This window comes from Lichenostomus cassidix, chromosome 2, assembly GCF_008360975.1.
Source record: "Lichenostomus cassidix isolate B80296 chromosome 2, HeHo_3.0, whole genome shotgun sequence".
In the NCBI taxonomy this organism is placed as follows: domain Eukaryota; kingdom Metazoa; phylum Chordata; class Aves; order Passeriformes; family Meliphagidae; genus Lichenostomus; species Lichenostomus cassidix.
In genome coordinates, this window is record NC_139482.1 from 150653494 (window position 1) to 150674796 (window position 21303).

At 47.0% G+C, this 21303-nt stretch overlaps 1 protein-coding gene across 1 annotated transcript in view; it reads right to left on the bottom strand.

Annotated features, from left to right (window-relative positions):
* ZC3H3 (zinc finger CCCH-type containing 3) overlaps window positions 1-21303 on the bottom strand; it is a 128011-nt gene that overhangs the window by 22460 nt on the left and 84248 nt on the right. The window contains exons 5-8 of the mRNA XM_085053707.1: window positions 19273-19466; window positions 7954-8035; window positions 6422-6577; window positions 4667-4736 (exon numbers count right to left, since the gene is read on the bottom strand). Of these exons, the coding sequence (XP_084909833.1) occupies window positions 4667-4736; window positions 6422-6577; window positions 7954-8035; window positions 19273-19466 (502 nt within the window). The remainder of the gene's footprint in view (window positions 1-4666; window positions 4737-6421; window positions 6578-7953; window positions 8036-19272; window positions 19467-21303) is intronic.

The window sequence follows — 21303 nt, forward strand, 5'->3', positions numbered from 1 at the left end:
CTTCCATTGGTCTCCTGCAAGGCAGCTCCCTGGTATTACGTGTTCCCCGTGTTTGGATACGCAGGGAGAGAAGGCGCTTGCCTCAGCATCCTTCAGGATGCTGCAGAGAGGGTGAAAAGCTGGAAACTGCCACCAGGAAGAAATACTCCCTCTGGACAGCATAGGAAAGGGATGGGGATTTGTCATAAATGTCATTAACTCTGGGAACACCTTTCCCAAGGGATGATGCAGTGATGGAGGTGGGAACAGTGGTACTGGGATGACACCCAGCCCAGCTGGGGAATTCTGGCAGTCATGAAGGCCAAAACAGCATCCTGAGGGTGCTTCCCATTTGGCTCTTCTGTGGATACAGAGCTGGCTGGAAGGGGAATTTGATAAAAGCTCCAAAAGGTGGGTCTTAGAAAAGGGGAAAAAGCATCTCTGCAAGGATTTTGGGGGGGTTGCATCATTCCAAGGCATTATCCTGGAATCACTCCAGGGCTCTGATGCCTGTCCCTGTGCACTAGGGCAGGGATGCTCTAGAAGGGAGGGTAAGAAGGAGGAAAGCCCAGGCATCAGAGGAGGAGAGCAGTGGGATGCACAAAGCAGATTCCTAATCCCAATCTCCCACATTCCTGAGCTTCTGCAGCGCGACAGCCGACGGGGAAAACCGACGGAGCAAGGATTCTCCTCATCGTCCTCAAAGCACAAACTTCACCTTCTGCCAGCTGTTATCATTAAAAACAAATTACCAGCCTGCTGCCATATTTCAGCATCCTTAACTCACCAGCTTCCCGCTTCCTGCCCCGACCAGGCAGCTGCCACCAGGAATGTGCACTTCCCGAAGGTCTGGCTCTTCCTGCTTCTACATCCTGAATTTCCTCACTGCTTGGCATGGTATCGATCCCTCCATTCACCAGTAGCATCCTGGTCCCACCAGTTCAAGCATCCCCAGCTAATATTTACAATCCTGCAATAACCACAGCCGGGGCTATCCGGAAAAATCCCTTATCCCTGAAGGGCACATTAAGGGTTGAACTAAATTGCCTCGCTGGAGGCCGAGAGGAAAGAAAACAAAGGGTGCTTTAAAAGAGGAGAGTTTATTTTTAATTGTCTTTTAACTGCAGACATTAACATAAAGGACAGGGCTCTGGGGCGATCTTTGGCGGTGCTGGTGGTGTGACCGTAAACGATTCCCTTAATGTAGTTTTTGATATAGAGCCCAAATTAGCTCTAATAAAAAGGGATAATAAAGGCAGCTCTCCGACAAAAATAAACTCCTCCTCGCTGTCAAGCCCGAGCCATTATCAAGAGGAAGCAGCGCTCTCATTTCAATTAACCTTGTTTGCACCCCAGCACGTCCACACAAATAACAATAACATTAATTCAAGGCACTGGGGCGCTGCGGCCGCCTTCGACAGCTTTGACTCTCTACAAGCTCTGGAGGCAGCAGCTAAATGAACCCGAAACTCCACGTGAGCCTCCAAATTGCTCACAACTGAGTTTTGAAGCTCTATTAGGGAGAAAAATGCTGATTCTTTCCGAGTTCCTCAAGGGGAAAAGCTGTTGGAACAGCAGCGGGCGGCTGCTCGAGTCCCGGCCTCTCGCAACCTTTGCTTCCTTCAGATTTCCTGGCTTCTCCCCATTGCTGGGATGTGTCAGTGGCTCTGATCCATCGTGGAGAAATTCCCTGTGTGTCACTTCAGTGGATGCTCCTCACTGAGGGCTGTGCCTGAGTCCTCTGTGGAGCAAAACTCCTCAAGTGGTGAAGCTCTGGCACAGGTTTCCCAGAGAAGGTGTGGCTGTCCCATCCCTGGAAATGTCCAAGGACAGGTTGGATGGAGCTTGGAGCAACCTGGGATAGTGGAAAGTGTCCCTGCCCATGGCAGGGGGTGGAAAAAGAAGAGCTTTCCTCTTCCCCAGGCTCTTTTTTTCCATCACCAGAGGGTGATGGAAACCACTGGTGGTTGGAAGCATCTGCAAAGCTCTGTGACCATCTGGAGCTGTTTTCTATCCCAAAGATCACTCTGCTTGCAGCAAGGGGTTTGCTGCTTAGGATGGGGAAAAACTCCCTGCTGCTGCAACAGCTGAATCAACACAATTTTCCATTAAAAAATAATGATTTTTCCCACAGAAAATAGTGATTATTCCCATGTTTCAGTGGGGAAACTGAGGCATGGGAGTGTACCAAGGTTGAGAAACAGTTTTTCCTGAAACCAAGAGCCATATCCTGCAAGTACTTGGTCCTTCACCTCCTGGATTGGATATCCCATCCCAGTAAAATCCCACCAAGGTGAGATACACAAAAACAACAACCTGAAGCTTCTCCAATGAGAAGGGTTTGGGGTATCTCCTCTCCACTAATCACAAAGTGAAATCAAGGGACCAACAAAATTGGGAATCCCCAAACCACCATGTCATCACTGACCACAAGGAGAAAAAAACATGGATCACATTAAAACCTCAACTCAAACAGCCAAAAACCAACCATGCACAATCCCTCATCTGAGGAAAAAGTGGGATTTGCTCCAAAAACTCCCGAAGAAGGAGGAAAACAGCTTTCTTCCTCTGCTGAGGAGGAAAATTCCTTCCTTCCTTCCTTCCTTCACCTGCTTTTCCCAGCTCTGATAAATGAGGGGAAAGCCACCTTTGCCAAGTTAATGGGGAGCTCCAGGACTTGGAAAGCAAAGTTGCCTCTCGCTTTGGGAAGCAGCATTCCCATGGTAATAAATCACCCTGGAACAAGCTTGAACTCCATGGAGGAGGCTGTTTCTCTTCCAGCCCTCACTGATGACAAGGTGGCAAACAGGAAGACCTTTGAACCACCCTCAGGGTGGTTAATCCTGTGAAAAATAATCCCCTTTCCCCACAGAGCATGGCAGGGAAAACGTGCTCAGAAAGCATTTCAGAGCTGGCACCTGCCTGCTTTGATTTGGGTTTGTTAATTAATGATTCATCTTGGGTTGAGGTGATGCTTCGTTAGCTCATGATAAAGGTGAGATGGGCTGAGGTCACTGCATCCCATGGGATCCCATCCCAGGGATTCTGTCCCCAAAATGCTATTGGCAAACAGGTCTTTGATGTGGTCACTCCTTTTTAATTCCGTTTTATTCCCACAATATTATCATTATTCTTCCCTAATTGGTGAGGTGCTGCTAAAGGTTTAGTTTTCCATCATTCTCTATTTATCCACCCAAAACGGAGCTCAGAAGATAAATTTTGAGGTCCTCCTTGAGGGACCAAGACACTCCAGCATTCCTGGAGGGGAAACTGAGGCCAAATCTGCACCAGCAAATTAAACATACCAAGGAATATTCCTGGGTATGGAGACCACAAACTCATCCACATCCAACCATCAGAACCTTTGGTGAGTAAGCCACCAACTCCACCAGTTCCTTGGGCATGTCCAATTCCCAAGTCTCATCCAGGTTTTTGCCCTGGGACCAAAAAAGGCTTCACCACCTTCTAAAATTCCATTTAATTTGGAGTTTACAGAGGGTGAATTTCAATCCTTTGGTTCAGAGGTGCAGGCAGCAGGTTGCACATCATTTACTTGGATGACAAGAAGTTGTTGGCCTCACTAATTACAAAAATTTTGGATAAACCAACAGCCAAGCTCACTGCAAAGCTTTCTTCATTCTTGGCTTCTTTATTTCTGAAAGTCTGACTCTGTTACAGGATGAAAAAAAACCCAAACTACCCTTTTTTCCATCTATCAATCCTCATCCTCATTCCTGCTCCGACACGCCACGAGGCAGGGAATGCAGCTGTCCCTGTCCCTGTTTTATGTACTCGTGAGTAAGTGACTCTGAAGAGAAATCCATGTAAAAAACATCTGGTGCTCCGTGTCTCATTCAGAGTGACTTCCTGGATAACTTATGAGCTCCCCACGGACAAGGAACGTGCCTCAGGCACCTCGGATTCCGTGCTGGAGTCTCCAAAGCTACGTCCAAGAGGAGATCCCAGCCACAGAACACAGGCTGAGGTGATGAATCATCGCTGATAAACCCAAAATAAAAACCCCAAATTATTTTTCCACCTCGTGTAATAAAACCATGGAACTACAAATACATCAGAAGGTGGAAAACAATGAACTCCAAAGTTGTTCTGTTATGATTTTAACCTGATTTTACTGCTTGGGTTTTTAGAAAGTTTAGTTTATACCTCTGAGATCAATTTATACCTCCACCATCCTCTAACCCACGCACAGAGGGATTTCCAGGGAAATGGGATGTTATGGAAGTATGGAAGGATTAGACACAGCTAAGGAAGTATGGAAGGATTAGACACAACTAAATGGACTTGAAGTTGGAGGTCTTTTTTAGACCTCCAAGACCTCAGAGGTCTTTTCTAGACCTCATTCTGTACTAGAACCATAGGGTGGAGAGGCCCTGGAATAGAATTCCTAGAGAAGTTGTGGCTGCCTCATCCCTGGAAATGCCCAAGGCCAGGTTGGACAGGGCTTGAAGCAACCTGGGATAGTGGAAGGTGTCCCTGCCCATGGCCAAGAGATGGTCTTTAAGGTTCCTTCCAACCACATCATTTCAAGGTTCTGTCATAATTTAGGAACCTGGACTGCTTAACAACAAAACTCCAAACTCAGTTGGAAGCACTTAATGAGGAAGAACCTTCCTACAACCACCCCCTCACATATAGAGCCACATTCCTGTTGGGAAGTCACACAGACCTTGTCTTTGGACACCTTGTGGGAAAATGGACAGGTCCCATCTGTCTTCTTGCACGTGCCACGAAGAAACCTGGAGATAAATCAGATGGAGAGGGTTGGACACAAGGTGGGTCACAAAACACGTGGTTTTAAACAAATACACCCTAAATTAGTACAGATCCCTCTTGTTAGAAGAGCAGATGATGATTCCTCATAGATTTTATCCTTTCATCACATTTGGCTGCTCATTAGTAGGCAGAGCAGTGCCTGTACCCCAAAATTCAGAGATGATGCTCCCAGAAGAAGGTCTTTCCTAGAGCCCTGATTTTTCCAGGCTGCCCTGAAAGGTTGTGGACTTCTTGGAAATGTTCAAGGCCAAGTTGGACAAGGTTTGGAACAACCTGGTCTAGTGGAAGGTGTCCCTGACCATGGCAAGGGCTTGGATTGGATACTCTTGAAAGTCCCTTCCAACCTAAACCCTTCCAGGATTTTCTGATCCCATTCTAGGAGATGCTGAATGAAGCTCCACGTGTGAGTGGCCAATGACCAGGAGGAGCAAAGACAGGCCCAGAACAGGAACCAAGATCCCAAAGCCCATGAGGTTGTTTGGAGTCAGAGTTTTCCTAGGAGTGAGCAGTGTGAGAGCAGATTAACAAAATTAATAAATGGTGAGGGAAAGCTAAAGAATGGGATTGGAGCTGAAGGTAACAGGATGAGGAGACATAAAACTGGGAGAAATCAGCGTTGTCCTCCACTGATCCATGGAAACAGGACAGGATGGAGACCCAGAAGACCTCAAGGTGCACAATTCTTAAAGTAGGCAAGGAGTTATGAGATTTGTTATGGGAGAATGAGTGAGAAGGAATAAAATAAGTTAAAAAAACAATAAATCACTTTTCCCTCCTCTATCATCTCTCATCGAGCTTTGAGCAACTTCCAAGTGATTCCAGCACAGCGGCAAATTTATGAAGAAATTACTCCAGGAGTTCATCAGTGGAGTTGGCTTTTCTGCACTTTTTAAATGACTCATAATAGAGTTTAATCAACTCTTGGGCAGGTCTAATGAGCTGCCAACATGGATAGTTCTCCTGGAATAAATCACTGAGTCTCAGAGCTGCACGACGTCACAAGCTGAGGGATTCAAACATGTTGCATGGATCTGAATGGATCTGAGGAATGCTGCTGAAGGAATCACCTGGAGCGTGGTCAGGGCAAGGGTTCAAGTCACCCAGCCCAGAAAAGATGGCTCCAAAGGGACATTAGAGTCACTTCCAGTGCCTAAAGAGGCTCCAAGAGAGCTGGAGAGGGACCTGGCACAAGGGATGGAGGGACAGAACAAGGGGGAATGGCTTCCCACTGCCAGAGGGCAGGGTTGGATGGGATACTGGGAAGGAATTCTTCCCTGGGAGGGTGGTGAGGTGCTAGAATGGAATTTCCAGAGAGGCTGTGGCTGCCACATCCCTAGAAGTGTTCCAGACCAGGTTGGACAGGGCTTGGAGCAACCTGGCATAGTGGAAGGTGCCCCTGCCAATGGCAGGAGGTTGGAATTCAATGAACTTTAAGATCCCTTCCAACCAAAATGATTCCACGATTCTCCAGCCTCTTCTTGTCCTTGTCCTTCCAACCCAAGAGTGCAGAACCCACACCTTACCCAGAACTCCCATCCTTGTTGTCCTACATCTCTGTCATCAGTTTGTTTCCCTTTGGAATATCCCATAAAGAAGCACCAAAGCCACCCAATGTCCCAGTTTACCTCAATTCCATGTCCATCCCTACCTGGTGCAGACAGCCACTTTCTCTGGATCATGGATGTAGGGGCAGTTCTCACCCCGATTGCACTTCCCAAAGCGGTTGTAGTACATACAATATTCCTTCTTTTTCTTCTTCTGCTTGGCTTGACGGATGATGGCCAAGCTCCGCTGCACAGCGCGGCTGAAGGAGAAAGAGGGACAGGGTGAGGGAAAACCTCCAGCTCCAACACCATGATGACATGGAGAAAACACATCAACAGCACCTGAAACCAGGGAGGAGCCCAATTTTGAACAGCAAAATATTCACAGAGTTCATGCTCATAAACTGTTAAGTATTTTCAATTTTTGGCCAATTTTACCCCGAATCATTAAAAATCTGAAATGTAATACCAATGTCACCACTGAGATCCCTTCCCACCTCCATAACTCTGATTCTCTCCTCGGATTTTATGGCGTGGAGAGAGTTTCCCACACTTTCGGGGGAATATAAGGTGAGGAAGGAAACATCCTCTTCTCAAACAGCACAGGATGGCAAGGCTGAATTACTTGGAGGGCTCTTCAGCACATGTCCCACCAGCTGGGCCTGATGCTATTCTTGGCCTTCAAGTGGGCACCTGCTTGTGGACCTCAAAGAACGATGACCTACATGATGGCCACAGAACAAAAAGTACCCCCAAAGAGCACAAAAACTCCTTTTTAATTGCCTGATCCCACTAGAAGCTACTTAAGGAGATCAGAAGTTGCTTAGCACACGTTTTCCACGAGCTTCCAGCTGGAGAGGGAATTATCCAGCAACTCTAGGGATGTGTTGGATCAGGTGGAAGAGGGGAAGTGTTGAGATTCAAGTGGACACAAACCATGGAGGGCATACAGATCTCTCTGAGCAGATAATTTGGTGGTAGAGCAGGGTCAGCTCCACTTTTCAGAGGACAGTGCATTATGCATTAAAAATACAGGTTCAAGGAACTTATTTTTAGAGGAAATGCGTATTTTTACCTCTGTAATTGTTGCTTGTCTGCAGCTCCTGGGTTAAAAGGAGGTGCAATGCCAAGTGCAATGCCATGGATGTGTGTTGGGCAACCTTGAGCACAAATCCAGGCTGGGTGGAGAATGGAAGGAGTGAGTCCAGAGGATGCCATGGAGATGCTCCAAGGGCTGGAACCCCTCTGTTTTGGAGTCAGGCTGGGAGAGCTGGGAATGCTCAGCCTGGAGAAGGCTCCAGGGAGACCTCAGAGCCCCTTCCAGTGCCTAAAGGGGCTCCAGGAGAGCTGGAGAGGGATCTTGGACAAGGGATGGAGTGTCAGGACAAGGGGTAAAGGTTTCCCACTGCCAGAGGGCAGGGCTAGATGGGATATTGGGAAGAAATCTTTCCCTGGGAGGGTGGGGAGGTCCTGGCTGAGTTTGCAACCACCTTGAAGTACAAGCTGAGGAAAAGCAGCAGCCAGAGCTTCACCAAATCATCATCCAGTTCAAGAGATGTTCCTCAAGCTCCTGACTCCCTCCTGAGCATAATTCCAGAGATGGAGCACATCATTCCTGCTTTGCGTGAGTACAGACCTGGCGATGTATCGGCACGTTGAGGATCTGCTCAGGCCAGGTGGAGAAACCCCAGGACTGGGAGTGGAGTGCAATCTCAATGCTGGAAAGAGAAAAACACATGGATCACTGCTTGGAATGAAGAAACTTTGCAGGAATTCACCCAGTCCTCAGCACATTCAGTCCACAAAAATGATTGGAGGGATAGAGTCCCTCTGCTATGAGGAAAAGTTGGGAGAGCTGGGATTGCTCAGCCTGGAGAAGAAAAGGCTCCAAAGGGACCTCAGAGCCCCTTCCAGTGCCTAAAGGAGCTCCAAGAGAGCTGGAGTGGGACTTAGGACAAGGAGCTGGAGAGGCAGGACAAGGAGGAATGGCTTTCCAGTGCCAGAGGGCAGGGATAGATGGAATATTGGGAAGAAATTCTTCCCTGGGAGGGTGAGGAGGCCCTGGCCCAGGTTGCCCAGAGAAGCTGTGGCTACCCCATCCCTGGAAATGTCCAAGGCAAGGCTGGATGGAACTTGGAGCAACCTGGGATAGTGGAAGGTGTCCCTGCCCCTGGCAGAGGGTCAGAACTGGATGACCTTCACTTCCCTTCCCAGCCCAAACCATCCCATTATTCCATGATTTCATTTAATCCAAAGCTCAGAGCTCCCTGAGCACCGATGGGTGAGGATTAGGGACTTCCACACCTCTCTCAGCACCTCTGGAGTAGCTCAGCCAGAAGTGCTCCTTGCCAGCCCCAAACACAGCAGGAATTTTTCCCCTCAGCACCCAAACGAGCCAAAACACTTCTCCAAGCAAATCCCATGCTTCTACTATCAATCCAACAAATTTCCACGCTTGGCTTGGCCGCTCCCCACAGCCTGCTCCCATCCGTACACGCATGGAATTAAATCATCCTTGACTGGTGCAGGGAAGAATGAATGGGAAAGAAAGGCTGGGTTTCAGTTTTCCAGGTGGGATGAGAGCAGCTCAGTCACTCACCTGCCAGCCCGGGCGTGTTGGGAAGTGAGCGAGTGGAATTTGATAGCGCGGCACCGCGAGCTGTCACTCGGCTGCCGGCGTCGGCAAAGCCCCATCTGTTCCCTCTGCACATCAAATTCCATCAACGGGGCATTTGAGCCATCACTGAGAGGGTTTTTTCCCCAATTTTATTGAATTCCTTCTTGTCCCAGGCTGTAGCAGCATCTTTTTTAGTGCTACAATAAATATTAGTCAACTTTGGGATGCTCCGAAGATGCCGCTGAAGCATCTCCAGTTAAGAGCAAGGCTGAGTTCCCAAATGATGCAGGGAGAAAAACCCAAATTAAAATCCAACCTTTGGGGCAACGGCTGGAGCATCCTCAGCCCTCTGGAATTCTGTTTAATACTCCTTAAAGCAAGCTCAGCAGGATGGCTAGACCAGGAATTGGCTCCCGAAGGCAGTGGAGAATCCCTCCAAATATTTAAAACTCAGGGATAAAAGTGGAGACACAGGGATGAACACCTTCCCATTAAAGCAGCCTAACAACCACATCTTGGAATCAGGGAATCATGGAATGGTGAGGGCTGGAAGGAAACCTTAAAGTTCATATTGGCTAGAAAGAAGGAATCACTGAAGAGATAAAGAGAATAAATAAAGAGGCAAACAGCCTCCTGCCAGTGGGTTGGAATTTTTACAGAGCAAAAACATATCCATGGAATGATTTTTTGGGGTATTTTTCCCCAGTTTTTATCTTCCAGCAAGAAGTCATGCTATAACATGATGTGCATTTCCCATTCCAGGAATTAACTCACATCCCAAAGGTAGTTTAACTATCCAAGATCTGGACCCATCCACAGCAAAATCCACGTGAGATGCATCCAGGTCTGGCAAAGCATCAACCTGGAAGGTGGCAAAGAAACCCTCCATCCACATTTTCCCACTCCCTAATTATTCTCCCTACGTGCAAATCCTCCCCAAACTATTAGAAAACCACCCAAATATTTCTCCAGGAGGAGCCAACCCATGAAGCCTCCATAATTACACATTTCACCATCCATTGGGATTTATGGAAAAAACTCAGGCTCTGTCACAAGGGTATTTTTGGAAGCTTTTGCACTGTGGAAGTTTAATTACAAGCAAAAGCTTTGTGAGTGTCAAAACAGCAAAGAAGTGGGTGCAGGAGAGGGGGTTTAATATTCCAGACTTTTCAGGAGGTCCAAGGAGCCTAAATTTGGATTTTATTGAGGTTGCTAACTTGAAATTCCCAGCTGGAGTCACTACAAGAGCTGTGCATTAATAAATACATTATAAATAAATATTCCTGACAGTGGAGGCTGTTTTATTGAAATTGGGGTGAAATTGGGACATCAAAAGACACTGGAAAACGGGATAAGGGTTAAATTCCAACACCAGGAGCCGAAATTTGCTGCAGTCTGGCCTTAATGAAACAAAAAGCTGAAACTATGCCCCCAGGGCTCGACTTTGGGAGCCTTGTTTGCTCCAGACAAAACACTGGGCACATCCCAGTCCCAGATCTGTCCCGTTTTTCTCCTCAATTGCTTCCCAAGCCAGGACAACACTGGGATGAAGCAGTGCTGTCGGATCAGGAGAGCAACTCCCACATCCTTGGTATCGCCAAAACCCTATGGAAATTTAAGGAAGTGCCACAGCAAGTTCCTCCCCTGTGCTCCAAGGCAGTGGGAACGGAACAGAGGAGTGGGGGAAAAAAGCAGGAAAATAAGAAAAGCTGCCAGGGAGAGCATCAAGAACTGCACATTAAGGGCTTTTGAAGTGACTGTGCGCAGCACGGCAGCATCAGCCGGGTTATTTTCCACCCTGCGGAAGGGACAGGTGGATTTCTCTCCCCCTTTCCCAACGATTCAGTCACTTGGAAGAATATCATCCGCAAGGAAACCCACAGCCCGTGCAAAAGGGGGTTGTTCCTCTCAATGCATCATCCCAACCCGACGCTGGCAGCTCCGGTGGCTCGCGGTGAGAAGTGATTGTTGTTCCCAATCCAGCCGGGAGACTCTGCGCGTCTCTCCGGAGGGAGAGGGAGCTGTCATGTTCATTAAATGCATGATTACAGCTATGATTAATAGCAGGGGCTACAGCCTAGCTCCTTCTTTTTTTCCCTGCTCCTCGGAAGGAATCCACAGCCAAGCGGTCCCGCGGTGTTTTCCGCAGTGTTCGGCTCAACGCTTGAAATTCCAGCTTTTGACAGAAAAGGGGAAAAAGGCACAGTTTCTCCTTGTCAAATAAAAAATGCTTAAAACGAGCGGGTTGGATGCTGCACCCCTCCACCAACACCCATAAATTAATGAACTTTATCCCTTTTCATATCCTTAATCCCAAAACTCAGCTCAAGTGTGTCCAGGTCCATCTGCTGCATCCTGGTTTTTTTTCCATAACCCCAAAATACAGCTTGAGGCTCAAGGTGCTTCTCCTCCAGGAAAAGGTTGGATGAGATTTCCCTTGGCAGCTCAGGAGTTGCACTCAGGAGCAACATTTGGTGCTTTCCAGCATTCCCACATGGATATCTGGATGCTCCCATCCAGTCTAACACTCCTGCTCAGCTCCCCATCACCCGAGGGCTTGGGATGCAACAAACACACCCTGAAAAGAACATTCCAAATATTCCTTTGCCTTACAAATTGGCTGCAAATATCATAGTTAATTATCACCTGCTTAATTATTTAAGAAGGACTTTAGTGCTCCTAGGGCACAGCTCAAAGATCAGGACCTCATCTCACAGAAAGGTCTGTTTGAGCATCTGATCCAATAATTTACTTTTTTATATGGTGGAAAAGCTGTGGAATTTTGGATGTAGCAAAGAAAAATAAAGGGAGAAATGCAGATGTGGGGTGAGCCAGGGCCAAGAGATGGGCAAGAGGATGAGGGCATAATTGGAAGGATGGGTGCTGAGGCTGTTGCTGCACATCTCTCATTCCACTGTCCCAAATCAAGGATAATTTATGGAAATCTTACATGCAGAGGGAAACAACCAGGGTAGAAAACTGAAATGGCCCAGAAAAAGGAGAAATTAAGAGCTGGGGTGAGTCAGGGCCAAGGGATGGACATGATGTTAGAATTGCACATTGTTTGAATGATGTTGAGTGTTGAGCCCATTGCTTCCCATCTACTTCCACCACCAAATCAAGGATAATTTATGGAAAACTTACACAGGGAGGGGAAACAAGCAGGGTAGAAAACTGAAACTGCCAAAAAAAGGAGAAATGCAGAAATTTGGGTGCGTCAGGGCCAAGGGATAGGCAAGAGGGTGAGGATGTTGTGAGAACAATGAGTGATGAGCCCATGATGAGCCCATTGCTGCCCATCTGCTTCCACTGTCCCAAATCAAGGATAATTTATGGAAATATTCCCCTTGGAGGGAAACAATCAGTGTAGAAAAATGAAACAGGCAGAAAAAAAGGAAAGAAATTCAGAGCTGGGGTGTGGTGGGGCCAAGGGATGGGCATGATGGTGAGAACATTGTTAGAATGATGAGTGTCGAGCCCATGGCTTCCCATCTGCTCCCACTGTCCCAAATCAAGGATAATTTATGGAAATCTTATACAAAGAGGAAAACAACCAGGGCAGGAAACTGAAAAAGCCAAAAAAAGGGAGACATTCAGAGTTGGGATGAGCCAGGACCAAGGGATGGACAAGAGGCTGAGAACATTGTTAGAATGATGAGTGTCGAGCCCATTGCTACCCGTCTACTTCCACTGTCCCAAATCAAGGATAATTTATGGAAATCTTATACAAAGAGGAAAACAACCAGGGCAGGAAACTGAAAAAGCCAAAAAAAGGGAGACATTCAGAGTTGGGATGAGCCAGGACCAAGGGATGGACAAGAGGCTGAGAACATTGTTAGAATGATGAGTGTCGAGCCCATTGCTACCCGTCTACTTCCACTGCCCCAAATCAAGGATAATTTATGGAAATCTGTACCCATGGAGGGAAACAACCAGGGCAGAAAACTGAAATAGCCCCACAAAAGGAGAAATGCAGAAATTTGGGTGCATCAGGGCCAAAGGATGGGCAAAAGGGTGAGGTTGTTAGAATGATGAGTGCCGAGCCCATGCCAAGCCCACTGCTGCCCTTCTGCTTCCACTGCCCCAAATCAAGGATAATTTATGGAAATTTTGCACACAGAGGGAAACAACCAGGGATTTGCCCAAGCAATGGCAGGCAGGTGATGAACTCCACTGGCCAGTGCTCCAACTTGGGGATGACCACAACAGGGTCATCCCATCACCCTGTTAGGTTTTACTCATCAATCCCATGGGTTTGGGATTGTTCAGTTCCTTATCCCTCCAGAGCTCAGTCCTTCAGCTCATTGAGCTCAATTCCTTGGGTTTGGGATTACTCAATCCCTTACCCCTTTTGAGCTCAATTCCATGGCCCCTTCCATCTCAGTGCCTTGTCTTTGGGATTACTCAATTCCTCACCTCTTTTGAGCTCAATCCCTTGGCCCCTTCAATTTCAATCCCTTGTCCTTGGGATTGCTCAATCCCTTGCCCCTTTTCAGCTCAGTTCCATGGCCCCTTCAATCTCAGCACCTTGTCTTTGGGATTCCTCAATTCCTTAAATCCTTTTACATCCATCCCTTGGCTCCTTTTGAGTGTAATCCCTTGGTTCTGGGATTGGTCAATCCCTTCACTCTCAATTCCGTGGGTTTGGGATTGCTCAATCCTTTTATCCCTCAAGTGTCAGCATCACCACACACTTCCACTCAGCCTGTTCCCAAAAAACCTGGAAAAGGCTTCCTTAAACCACACCAGCTCCTTTAATAGATCCCATTATCATCCTGCCTCGCCCACCGCGGCCTCCTTCGGAAAGAGCCGAGCGATTCATTTTCCGAGTCTCTCCTTGGCTTTATTGCTGAACCGAAAGTTTTGAGGCTGCACTCGGGGAAATTTATTTCTTTAATTATTATTCATTTAAGTGGGTTCCGCTGATTCTGAGGATCAGCACTCACAGCTGCTGGGGGTCATTTATTTCCCTCACTGGACAGCACAAGTCCTCATTTCAGAGAAGACAACGGAAAAAGAAGGGATGAGCTGCTGCTACACAAGCGGAGATTTTCCTGTTTTCCTGCCCAATTGTCCCCACATCCCATGAAATGTCCTGGAGTCAGGTGGCCTCAAGTGTTTTATTAATGAAGCAGCTTCAATTAACGAAGCAGCTCTGGGTTGGATGTTGTATGAGCAGATGTGGGCGAGGAGCCTGGAGCAGGATCTGATCCCTGTAATTCCAGAGTTGAGGAATTGAGCTCCTAAAGCGAAAGGGATTGAGCAATCCCAAGGCATTGAGACTGAAGGGGCCAAAGGATTGACCTCAAGGGGAATAAAAGGATTGAGCAATCCCAAAACTATGGAATTGAGAGTGAAGGGGTCAAAGGGATTGAACAATCCCAAAACTATGGAATTGAGAGTGAAGGGGTCAAAGGGATTGAACAATCCCAAAACTAAGGGATAGAGCTCAAAAGGGGCCAAGGGATTGATCTCAAAGGAATTAAATAATCCCAAACAAAAGGCATTGGGATTGAAGGGGCCACGGAATTGAGCTCAAAAGGGGAAAGGGACTGAGCAATCCCAAAATCAAGGGATTGGGATTGAAGGGGCCAAGGGATCCCAGAACCCCAAAGAAAAATGATTGAATTTAAAAGGGACTAAGGGATTGAGCCCAAAGGGGTTGAGGGATTGAAGAATCCTAAAATCAAGGGATTGAGCCCAAAGGGGCCAAGGGATCCCACAATTCCAAAGGCACTGAGATTGAGGAGCTGATCCAAAAAGGGGTAAGGGATTGAGGAATCCCAAAACCACAGGACTGAGATAGAACACGGAAAAGGATTCCCCAGTACCAAAGAAAAGGTCTTGAGATTGAAGGGGCCATGGAATTGAGCAGCCCCAAAAAGAAGGGATTGATCTGAAAAGAGGAAGTGATTGAGGAATCCCAAAGACAAAGCACTGAGTACAAACGGGGTCAAGGGATCCCACAATCCCAAAGAAAAAGCAATGAGGCTGAGGGAATTGAGGTCAGAAGGGGTAAGGGATTGAGCAATCCCAAAGCCAAGTGAATGACTTCAAAAGGGGCCAAGGGATTGAGTTCAAGTGGGTAAGTGATAGAGCAATCCCAAAACCAAGAGATTGAGCCTGAAGAAGCCAAGGAACTGAGCTCAGAAAGAGGCAGGAGCCTGAACAATCCCAAACCCAAGGATTTCACCTCAAAGGAAGTGAGGACAAGGGGATCCTGGCACCAGCAACACCAAAACCAGCAGAAACCTGAGGAAAACAACATTCCAAATTTCCCTGCTTTCACACCTCGGTGCACTGGGTTGGTCTTGGTCTGTCCTCCACCAAATTCTTCCTTACCTCTCCACCACTTTATCCCAAACACATTCAAGGTGTGTTGAAGACAGAAGACAGGAAGGTGGGTCATGGTGGGCAAACAGGAAGAAACTTGAGATGTTTCCATGGACCAGGGGAAAAGGAAAAGCCTGGCACATCCAAGTGAATCCTCTCTAACTCCCCTTAAAACACCAACATTAAAAGCAGAGGTGGCAGAGGATGGGTGGTGGAAACATTCCAATCCTAAACCCCTCCCTTCCTTCAGTAAAAAGCTGAGCAGCTCAGATGAGGAAGCATCATTCCCACAAGCACTGGGTGGCACTGAGACAACAGCAGTGTTGAGTATTTCATCATCCTTGAAAAACTGGGAAGAGCATTTGTGTGGCATTCAGCACTTCTAAAATTAGTTGGTAAACAGGGAGGCCAGAGAGCAGTTTCTTTCAGTACTGTGGAGATCTCTGAGTGTGGAGTTCTCCCACTGCAGCCCAAATCATTGAGCTAAAAAGGGGTAAGGGAAGGAGGAATTCTAAAAGCAAGCAGCTGAGCCCAGAGAAATTTAAGGACTGAGCTCAAAGAAGGATGGGATATTGGGAAGAAATCCTTCCCTGGAGGGTGAGGAGGCTCTGGCACAGGTTGCACAGAGAGGTTGTGGACTCCCCACCCCTGGAAGTGTCCAAGGCCGGGTTGGATGGGGCTTGCAGCAACCTGGGATGGTGGAAAGTGTCCCTGTCCATGACAGGGGTTGGAATGACATTGTCTTTAAGCTCCTTTCCAACCCAAACCATTCTACGAACTTCCATCTTCCCAACTGATCTCTAGGAAACTGTTGCCCCAGAGTGGGGAAACTGAGTCAGGAAGGGATATGACACAGCACGATGGAGACAAGGAAAGTATCTGGATCCAGGGAAAGATCCCCCTAGTTTTGGAAGGCTGAATTCAACTACATTTTAATTAATACTTTGTTTCTCTGGGATCAGAGCCACCATCATGATGTGTACAAGACACCCACTCAGGAGGACTTAAAGTTCCTCTTAAACCTCCATCTTTGGGAGCTTAGCAATCCTGGGTATCTCCAAGGCTCTGGAATCTATGATCATGGAGATGAATTGAAAACACCAAAACTAAAATTTACATCGATGAAGGAGTCGGCTGCCATCTCTGGAGTCCCCAAAGCCACCAAGGCTCCTATGGGCTTCCCAAGAGCTAAAACCTAAGCAGAGGGTAAGGAAATCATGCAGGTGAGGATTTGCTCATGGAAAAGCTGCCTGGACACTTGGAAAACCCTGCTGGAGCCAGCCCAGCTCACAGAGTGTAATTCCTTTCTCGGCAGCAGCAGCAGCTCGTGCTGAGATTGGGGTCAGGGCTGGTTTCCGGACAATGTCAAACCTTAATTTGCTTTCTGCTGCTTTCAATCTTATATTTCCCTTTCCGTATTTCTTTGTGAAACTCTACATTGCCCAGGACCTTTTGCTTCTCTTCCTGATTTCATGGAAATTCCTCAAGGGTCTGGAGAACGCCTTAGCAGCTGGAGAAAGAAATGAAGGAAAGGTTTTTTGAGAGCGGAGAAGCCCAATTATTCCACTTGTTTAATTAATTGCCACATAGCAAATGCCTTCCACATCATCCCACTGCAGATTTTCCAAGACTTCTGCAAAGTGAAAAAATACATAGGTGCCAAAATACCAGTTATCCCAAAGGGAAAGAGTTTTTCCATGTGTGATTCCGCATCTTTGTCTTGCACAGGGATGAGCAGCGAGTGTTTGAGCTCCGAGTTTTTTTCTCCATCCTTGCCCGAGAAATGAATTATGCCACATGCAAGCTCCCAGTCCAGCTGGGAAGGCAAAAAGGCTTTTTATTTCTGTATCTTATTTGCAGTTTTCCAGAGACAAGTGTGGAAGGCGCAGAAATCCTTTGGGAGCAGAGTCACACGTGTGATGAGAGCAAAGTTCTCAGCAGCTGCACAGGCCATGGTGATGCTGTGATTGCTCCAGGGAGGTTTTTTTACACTCAAAACACCTCTAAAAACTTTTCCTGAGACTGCAGTGACACTTTCCTTGTCCTCAAGCTGTGTGCCCTCCTTGTCTCTCCACCACTACAAAGCCAATTGCAGAAGAACCATTGAAAACTTCTGCTTTTCCCATAGCTGCTGGTAGCCTCAGGATTGATCCCAATACAGCATAAGGACGCAAGGAAGTGCATCCCTAGGACCAAATCTTAACTCACCACCAGCAACCATCAATAAATCACCTGGGAATGTTATGATGGTGTGGATGGATCAGCCCCAGTGCCCAGCATTGGATTTTGTACTGTAGAGATAAAACCCCAACCCAATAAATCCAGGGGAAAAGCAGAATTATAACCCACTGGAAGTAAACTCCAAGCTATTAAACTGTCAGGAGCATTTCCCGTCTCTCCACTATTCAAAACACACAGAGCCTGGCACTGGAAGGGAAAGGAAAAGCCGTTTTTTTCCATCTTTTAAATAAACTTTGTCAAGTGTTGAAAACACAGAGCGTTGAGCAAACGTTCGCAGCCGATGAGAACACACAAATCTTCCGCCCTGCCAGGCCCAGTTATCCTAAGGCAAGAGGAATCTGTGGAATCCATCCTTGGGAAGGAGGATGAATTATGGGGAGAGATGAAAGATGACATGAAAATACTGATACACAGCAGTTCCTCTGGTTTTGTGGCTAGAAACCCAACATGCTGCGTGGCAGGGGGAAGGAGGAAACAACAAAATAAGAAATATCTTGAAAATAATAACTGATTTGGTTTGTATTTTATAGGAAATAACCTTGGAAGGGACATTCTGTCCCAAAGTTGGACTAATTAAACCCCTTTCTCTCACTAAAGGACAAAGGAAGGAAAAACGGGGGGATCACATCTCCTCCATGCCCTGTCACCCCAAATTCCCCCAGGAAACCCCCATGAACAATTCGAATGCCTGAATTTGCAGAAATCATACTTTTGGCTCAATCCCTCTTCCAAAAATTCCACACCAAACTGGTGTTTCTCAGCTTGGACACAACCCAGTGATGGATATTCATGCACATCCCAACACAAAGTTCCTTCCCTCCCCTAATCCTGCCCTTTGTGGGTTTAAAACCACCCAGGATGCCTCATAATTTCCACAGGAATTGTGAGGCAGATAGTTTAGAAGGCTACATCTCTTCATCTGCTTTCCCTCCATATTTTGGCATTCAAGGCCAAGCTGGACAGGGCTGGGAGCAACCTGGGATAATGGAAGAGGCAGGGGGATGGAACTGGATGACTTTGAAGGTTCTTTCCAATCCAAACCATCCCTCATTACCTTATTTTTAGCACCATCCCTAAAAATTCTCATCTCTGCTCCCTTTGTCCTTCCAGCCAAGAAAAACATCAACACAAATCCATTGGTTTTGCTATTCCCAGTTCAACTATCCCCAAAAAATCTCAATAAACCAATTAGGAAGCAAAAATATTTGAGAACAAGCAGAAATTTAAAAAAATACTTTAACCACTGTTAAAATCTGCTCTTTTTAAAGAGCTACAGTTGAGGCATCAAACACAGGAGGAGCTGAAACACAAATTAAATAGAAGTGCAATGTAAAGCTGGGAATTCATCAAACTGGGGGCATCATTCCATGGGTATCTGCAGAATGATCCTCCCAGGTTTTCAGGTCAATATTGAACATAATTTGATGACCATCTCAAGCACATTCAACCTCGTGATGCTGTTTGAAGTCACCCAAGACTTTGCTCAGGGTCAAAAAAGAACCAAGTTTAACAGAGTATCTCCACAGACTTGATTTAAGTCTGATGTAAGAAAAACCTCAGTTTTCCTAAACCTTTAATTTCTCCAACATTATTTCCCTTTCAGAGCTACTGTAAAGCAAGAACACCACTTGGCACCATGGGATGTCCACCACCTTCACATCTGGAACCCTACAAGGAGCAGTCGCAACACATGGGCTGGGAATAAACAGCTAAAAACTGAACTCAATGGATTTTGGACATGAACTGGGACAGATTCCTGCTCACCTGCTCTGATGGGAGTTTTGGTGCTCAGGTCCCTGGCTCGGACAGGGCTGCTGGAAGTTTTGGAGAGTTTGTTGGCCGACACTCGGTACATGACCCCGCCGATGCAGCGGAAACCTTTGCTCCTCCAGCGCTGTTGCACGAGCTGAGATTTGCCACCTTGCAGTGAGGGTCGGGTTTGGTTTAGCAACAGGGATCTGCAGGAGAAATAAAGTCAAGGTCAGCCCAAATTAGGGAAATATCATGAGGAGGTGGTGCTTCATGAGCAAACCACGGGATGAGAGACTCATGGAATGGTTTGGGTTGGAAGGGACCTTCAAGATCATCTCATTCCAAATCCATTGGCATGGGCAGGGACAGCTCCCACTACAATGGAGGTGATGCAATGTTTTTGCCGTTGACAGAGGAAAAGCTCTCATTCCTCATGACTGACACCAAAAAAATTACTTCTCCCACCTTTGGCTTGCACCTTCATCCATGGCACAAACAAGGAAATGTGGATGCAATTCCGTGAGAGAATCAGCAAGGTGGGAGCTTCACCAAGCTTAGCCAAATTTTATGGAGCTCTACAAGCTTTGACATCCCTAGAAGTGCTTCAAAGCCATGTTGAATGGAACTTGGAGCAACCTGACCCAGTGGGTAGTATCCCTGTCCATGGCAGGGGTTTGGACTTTAAGGTCCCTTCCAACCCAAAATAGTCCATGAGTCTGTATTTTTGATATCATTATTCCTATTATTAATCAGACATCACAACTTTGATATTTTTATTCTGACCCCAAATCTGGCTCTTGGAAGGATTTTCCTCAATCCCTGCATGGGACAAATCACTCAAGGGCACTTCCATCTCCCATCTGTCACATGGAGCTGATGCTGGGACCTGAGTGGGGTCCAGTGGGCAGGGCTGGGGACCTGTCCCCACCTCCTCAACTCTCCCTAAATTCACAAACCCCATACTGAGGCCATAGGATGGACATGGATCAGGAATTGTGATCCCATTACAGCTGCCCCTAATGTTATTCTAAAGGGCCAGTAAGCTCTGAAGGGATAAATATCACAGAATCCCAAAATCTTTTTGGTTGGAAAATACCTCCAAGACCATGAAGCCCAACCAGTGAATGATCACCATTTTCTCAACCAGACCAGAGCACTGAATGCCACATTCAGGCATTCCTTGAACACCTCCCACCAACAACTGACCACCCTTTCCACAAAGAAATTCCTCCTGATGTCCAACCTGAACCTCCCCTAGCTTGAGGCCATTTCCTCTCATGCTGTCACTGGTTGCCAGGGAGAAGAGGCCAACCCCACATTGCTAAAGGTCCCAGAAGGACCATGTGTCCCAAAGAGGCCCCTCTGCCACCCAAAACCTTGTCCACTTCGTGACCCAATATCTCCTGCACCATCCCAGCTCCCTCCTGACCCGTGACAGAGCCTCCCAGCTCATTCCCATCCATCCCCCATTATCCAAACAGAGCCGCTGCAGCCAAATCAAATCTCCTCCAATATCAGTCGCCTTCCTCATTTAGCGCTAATCCAAACAGTAATTTGTTTATGCAAATTATAGCTCTAATTTTGTATTAGCCCAAACTATGCTCATAATGCTATTAGCAGAACGTATATAAACCGCGCATTACCGGAGAATATCTGTAAATTAAGATCCCGCTATCCTATCAGCGGAATGCAAACCCCGGAGAGCATTTCCTTTAAATGAACATGTGCTCCAAAGAAAAAGAGAGCTGGAAAATGGAATAGTTACATTTCCTAATGCTGAGCGTGACAGCCTATTCATTCCAGAGGGCTGTTGCCACTGGCTACCGAGCTCGGAGAATTTGCTGCCTGGTTTTTTTTTTTGTGGAAGGGGATGGGAATTCGATAAATTCTCCACTTTCAGTTTCCCCAGTGTTTCCTCCTCGTGGAACTGCCCCAGAGAGAAGCATCAAGTCTCAGTGGCTCGCAAAGAGCCGCAGTGGTGGCATTGTTGGGTGAAGTTGACAATGGCATGAGGCGCACTTGGGTCACTCATGGACCATCCAG